This window comes from Martes martes (assembly GCF_963455335.1).
Source record: "Martes martes genome assembly, chromosome: 9".
Lineage (NCBI taxonomy): Eukaryota > Metazoa > Chordata > Mammalia > Carnivora > Mustelidae > Martes > Martes martes.
The window spans coordinates 30,884,535-30,890,534 of NC_137896.1; the positions used below are offsets into that span (position 1 = coordinate 30,884,535).

The window sequence follows — 6,000 nt, forward strand, 5'->3', positions numbered from 1 at the left end:
TGCACCTACATACAGTTTAAAAACAAGTAAAATTATTCCTGTGGTGTTAGAAGTCAGGAGAGTGGTTTCCCTTCGTGGGGCAGTGACTCGGGGAGGGGGGTGTCTGATGTGATACTTGGGTGGGGGAAGTCAGTAATATTCTATTTCTTGATCTGCATGGATGCTATATGACTGAAATTTCATTGAGCAGTACACTGAATGATAAGTGCACTTTTCTCTGTACGTATTATACTTTAAGGAAGACTTACTTAAAAAAAGTCTCCAGCTCATTAGTGTAAATGAAAAGTCAGCATCTGGACAACTTTGGATAGAAAGTAAAAACAAATAAGAGAGAAAAGAAAGAACACTGTTAAGTTTTAGGTTGATCATGTTGATTCCTGATGTAAAGACTGACACTTAAGACTTCTCTTCCTTTGTTTAAACAGGGAGAGTAGCAAATGGTGGATATGTATTAGAAGACACACTAGCACTGAGCTGACTTTCTCACTGAGCAATCAAGCTTTAACAAAGAGAATCAACACAGTTATCTAAAGTCATGCTACCTAAAGTCACCTCAGATGCCACCAGTGGGATGAGCCTGTGGGGACATGGTTTCATACCACTGGGGATCTTTAGTTTGCCACCAGACTCAACTTTTTATGAGGGTGGCTGAGGGGTTCATTTTATGGCTTTTGCAGGATCTTCTATTCCTCTTCTTCCTGTGGGAAGGGTCTTGTTCTCTTAGACGATCAGATGACCTAGATCAGCCATTGACTGTTGATGCAAGAGAGAGGGTTTCAAATATAGGGAAACCATAAAGAAACAATAACTTACTGATCTGTTCTACTAACTTGAGCATCACCCCCCCAACATGCAGGTCTCCAGACACTCTCAGTGTGACCTCTTTCTGCTCCTCCTCGTTTGGACGGTCAACTCTGACGATGAGCTCCCAAGAAGCAGACGCAAAGTCACTGGATGAGAGCATCGTGGCAAACGCAGGTGTCTGCCACAGAAAAAGGAGGACATGGATCAGAATGTGAGAAGGATGCTGGAGCTTGTCAGTAGACCCTGAAGGGCAAAACTTCTTCTCATGTTAGCTTCTTCTTCAGAAACTCAGCAGGGTGTCCAGTGCTCCATACTAAATTCAACATCTTATTTTATTTTATTTATTTATTTGACAGAGAGGTCACAAATAGACAGAGCAGCAGACGGGGGGGGGGGGGGAGGAGGAGGCTCTCTGTTGAGCAGGGAGCCGATTGTGGGACTTGATTCCAAGACCCTGAGACCATGACCCTGAGACCACGACCTGAGCCAAAGGCAGAGGCCTAACCTACTGAGCCACCCAGGCACCCCTAAATTCAACATCTTAACTTTAAAGACAAAAAGTCCTATCAAAATGGTCTCAAGTCTTCTAAATTTATGTAACTTTATCTTTCCATAGGCACTTGACTATTTTCTGTGCCTGCCCAATGCATCAATCTTCACTTGCTGTCTCCACTGACTTCTCTTGACTTTCTCTGAACTATTTTGAATAGTTCTCTGAATTATTGTGGCAATAGGCAATAAATCATGGGAATCCTTGATATCTTAAAAAAAAATCAACTTCATTGAAGTGTAATTTGCATATAACAAAATGCATAGACTTTTTTTTTTTTTTAAAGTACGTTCCATGCCCAACATGGTGCCAAACATGGGGCTTGAACTCACGACCCTGAGATCAAGACCTGAGCTGGGATCAAGAGTCAGATGCTCAACCAACTGAGCCACCCAGGCATCCCTGCTCAGATTCTTTTGTAAGTATAGTTGATATACAATGTTACATTAGTTACAGGTGTACAATATAATGATTCAGCAACTCCATATGTTATGCTGTGTTCACCACGAAAATGCACAGATTATAAATGTATAATTTGATTGCAGTTTGATGCAAATTATGCCTTGATAAAATTTATTTTAGAAAAGGATGCCGTTAAAATCCTCCTCTATCTACATTATTATATTCCTCCTATATATATATATATATATATATATATATATATGATTCTATTTATTTATTTGACAGAGAGAGAGATCACAAGTAGGCAGAGAGGGCAGGTAGAGAGAGAGAGGGAAGCAGGCTCCCCACTGAGCAGACGCAGGGCAAGACCTCAGGACCCTGAGATGGTGACCTGAGCCAAAGGCAGAGGCTTAACCCACTGAGCCACCCAGGCACCCCTCCTCCAATAAATACTGATGACATCTTCTGCTATGAAAATTCAAAAAATGGAAATATAGGAAAATAGTTTCTATTTCAGTCATATACTATGTAGTTTTACCTTAAATGCATATAAAGATCAAGGTTATTAATAATTATAGTCACGTATTGGACTTACTTGAGCTACCAATTTATAGTATATAAAAGTTAATAAATTAAGTGCATCAATTAAAATTGTGGACATAGCTCTGGCAAAAGATTTAAAACAGGAGTGAGAGACGTACAGAGCCCACTCTTCAAAATACAGATGGGGTGAGAACTTCAAAATCGGAGTTTTCCTCTTATTGGAGGAATGAGAATAAAATAAGCTACACAGAATCAAGACTGAAATGTTTTAGGGGTAATAGGAACACTGGAATCTGAAATTGGCAGAATTAAAATGAGGGCTCTTCTAAACAGAAAACAAATGATACTACCACTCCTGACTATTTTTTAATATTTAAAAGAAAAATCAGTCATTTAAATGATAACACATCTTTTTCACTTCACTATGTAAAGACATCTTATGAGATGCCCATGTTTTCATAAGGCCTATTTTTGAGAAATATCAGTGCACTCAAACTCCTAAAAAGGGACTTCTCCTAGGGAAAGTGCATGAGGCCCCCGGGGTCTTCCTCATTTCAGATTCTGTTCAGCAGATGTGCGGTGCACCTAAATTTTTTATTTATAAGAATTTATAAGAAGCTCCAGGTACCACTGGTCTGTGGCTCACAGTTTTGAGACCAAAGAGCCACATGAAAAATTAGCTTCAGGACTCTGTTCTGCCCTTCAATCTGCCCAAATCAATATTAAGCCAGGGACTGTGGTGCTACCTGAGGAACATTATTTATTTTTTTAAAGATTTTAATTTATTTATTTGACACAGGGAGAGAGATCACAAGTAGGCAGAGAGACAGGCAGAAACGGGGGGGGGGGAGTAGGCTCCCCGCTGAGCAGAGAGCCTGATGTGGGGCTTGATCCCAGAACCCTGAGATCATGACCTGAGCCAAAGGCAGAAGCTTAACCCACTGAACCACCCAGGCGCCCCAGGAACATTACTTTTAATAATAATTACACCCCCAGTGGTATACCAGTGTTGTTTGCATTTGAAACCATTCACATTTGAAAGCACAAGAGGGGGTGCCTGGGTGGCTCAGTCCATTAAGCCTCTGCCTTTGGCTCAGGTCATAATCCCAGGACCTGGGATGAGCTGCACACCAGGCTCCTTGCTCAGCAGGGAGCCTGTTTCTCCCCTGCCTGCTGTTCACCCTGCTTATGCTTGCTCTGTGTCTCTCTCATTCGCTCTGTGTCAAATAAATAAATAAAATCTTTACGGAAAAAAAAGAGAAAGAAACCATAAGAGAATCTCAAAATACACAAAAAATACACTGCAAATCTGAATGGGCTTAGGACAGATTTTATTTGTCCAAGTCAAATTTGAGAGTTCAAAAGTAGCTCCTTGTGTGTTTGTATGACCAAAAGAGATGTAATGCTTGTACCTCCCCATGCACAGATCTCCTGCATGGCCAGTGAAGGCTACGTAATGACTATATTGGGCCTAACCACTTGCGTCACTGTCATCATCAGGCTCAAGTATCACTGTGTGATAGACTCTGTGTGAACCACTATTTTGTGTTATCTCCTTCATCGGCCCAGTAGTCCCCTTGGAAAGGAGGAAATCCAGGCTCAGAGAGGTTAGGCAACTTGTGGGAAGCCACACAGCAAATTAGATGGCGGCGCCCAGACAGAAATCCAAGTCTTTCCAACTCTAAACTCTTAGCCACTACCCTGGGACACGTCCTTCAAAAAGTTGCAACACCAGTATGAAATAAAACTCTTAAAACCACATTAGCTAAACTCTCAGGAGGCTTCACTAAGCATTTCTACTAACATCCTTCACAGTGAGGAAGCAATAAAGATAACTCCATACCGTGGCACTGAACTATTTGACTTTAAGACTCTCACAATTTCTAAACTGCTATGGTTCAACATGTAGTTATTTTAAAAATTTGTACTTTAAAGTGACTGTTCACTGCTTGTTTCATCAGTATTAGACATTGGTCTCTTCCTAACTTGGGCAATCAAAACCCTTCTCAAACAAAAACAACAAAAAAGAAAACCCAATTCTCATGCAGGTAATAATATACGGTGATTCCCTTACAGCGAAATTCAGGCTTAAATTGGACAATCTGGTTTCCCCGCATTCCTCTCCTATCTTTCTGCACCTTCAGTTTTGAGTGAACTTCTCATTGGCAACAAGCTGCTACTTGTTGAGGGGAGCAGCAAACTCCAACTGGGAAAACACATCGAAGGAGCCCAGAACAGAAAGCCAAGAGCGCCAGTTGACCTGCCTTCCCTGGGTGAAGCCCTGCAGTCCACCTCCTCCTGTCCTCCTTGTCTACAGAAAATGCAACGAAGGTCAGCCAGCCAGGCAGACAGAAAGATGAGGGAAATAGCCCCCATGCTTCCCCTGGAAGATCAGAGTGTGCCTGTCCAATGGCCACTCCACCTGTCGGTTGCCAGTCCTGCAGGGTCCTGGGGCCAGAGTGGGTGAGGTGGGTGGACAGAAACCTGCCCCTTTATCCATAGGGCGGCCCCCGCGACTAAACGGAGAGTTTATGTTGCCGGGCCAGATACACAAGGCCAGAGAAAGTGGCCACACGGACGGTATTTTTAATTCCGCAACTATTTCTGTGCAATGGGGCTGAAGAAAGGACAGCAGGGGTCTCCAGCCGGGGCGGCGCCTATCTCAGCCTCCCCGCCCCCCGAACCCCAGCCCCAGCCCCAGCCCTCCGCACCCACCTGCTTTCCGGGCGCGGGTAGCGCGCAGCCTCGCGGACGCGCACGTGGACGCCTGCGCCCCCGGAGTCCCGGCGAAGGCGCCCCAGGTCCGGCGGGCGCGCGAAGCGGAGTGCCCGGGTGGGCGCTCGCGGCGGCCGCTCGAGGCTAAGGCTGGGCCGGCGGGGAAGCCGCCCGGGACCTCCCGCCGAGGCTCGGCGCCCGCCCCCGGCGGCACGCAGGGCGCGGGGTGCGCGGTCTCCGCCCTGCGCGGCCCCCGGAGACCCGGCCGAGGCCGGCGCGCGGCGGGGCAGGTGAGGGCACGCCCAGCCCCGGGCCTGCTGGGTCTCGCTCCCGGGGAGGAGAAGCGCTCGGCGGCAGAGTCTGGAGGGTTGAGGGTGCCCGCAGGGCTGCGGCGCGGCGGGAGGGAGGGGGCAACCGAGGCGGACGCCCGCCGCCTGCGCCCCTCGAGCGAACTCTCCACCGGCCCCTCGGAGGCGCCTCCTGTTTCTAGGGTTCCCGAGACCCTGCGGGGCCTAGCCCAGGTGGCTGAAGTCCGACTCCGTGCCCTGCCCTCCAGGTATACCCATCACTCCCACCCCCGCGTGCGTCCGGGTCCGGAGACTCCCTTCTCCCCTTTAAAGAGCCTGGGGGACCTGCGAGCGCCAGGTGGAAGAAACGAGAGCGGCTCATCTCTGAGTAAGAGGGTGATGTAAACCCCCGACAAGGGCGAGGCGCCCAAAATATGCACAATGCGAGACCCGGGGGCAACTCAAGGCCACGCCCCAGGCCGGAATTGGGCCGCTCGCCTCAGATTCATCGCCTGGTCTCGCCGGTCACCTTCCTGTCGGATTTCCTCCCAAAGAAGGCTGGACCACCCTGGAAGGGTGGGTTGGGTGACTTTGGCCAATGTACACAACCTGTCCAAGCCTCTTTGGTTCATATTACACACCTCTGTGGAGTGTTTACTACGTGCCAGGCATCGGTCTGAGTTCTATGGATAGAGTGGT

General features: G+C 47.4%; 1 protein-coding gene across 1 annotated transcript in view; it reads right to left on the reverse strand.

Moving 5' to 3' along the window:
- FERMT1 (FERM domain containing kindlin 1) overlaps positions 1 to 5,226 on the reverse strand; it is a 36,492-nt gene extending 31,266 nt beyond the window's left edge. Inside the window, exons 1-2 of the mRNA XM_080813726.1 lie at positions 5,015 to 5,226; positions 814 to 982 (exon numbers count right to left, since the gene is read on the reverse strand). Of these exons, the coding sequence (XP_080669852.1) occupies positions 814 to 964 (151 nt within the window). The 5' untranslated portion in view covers positions 965 to 982; positions 5,015 to 5,226. The remainder of the gene's footprint in view (positions 1 to 813; positions 983 to 5,014) is intronic.
- Positions 5,227 to 6,000: the final 774 nt, after the last annotated feature.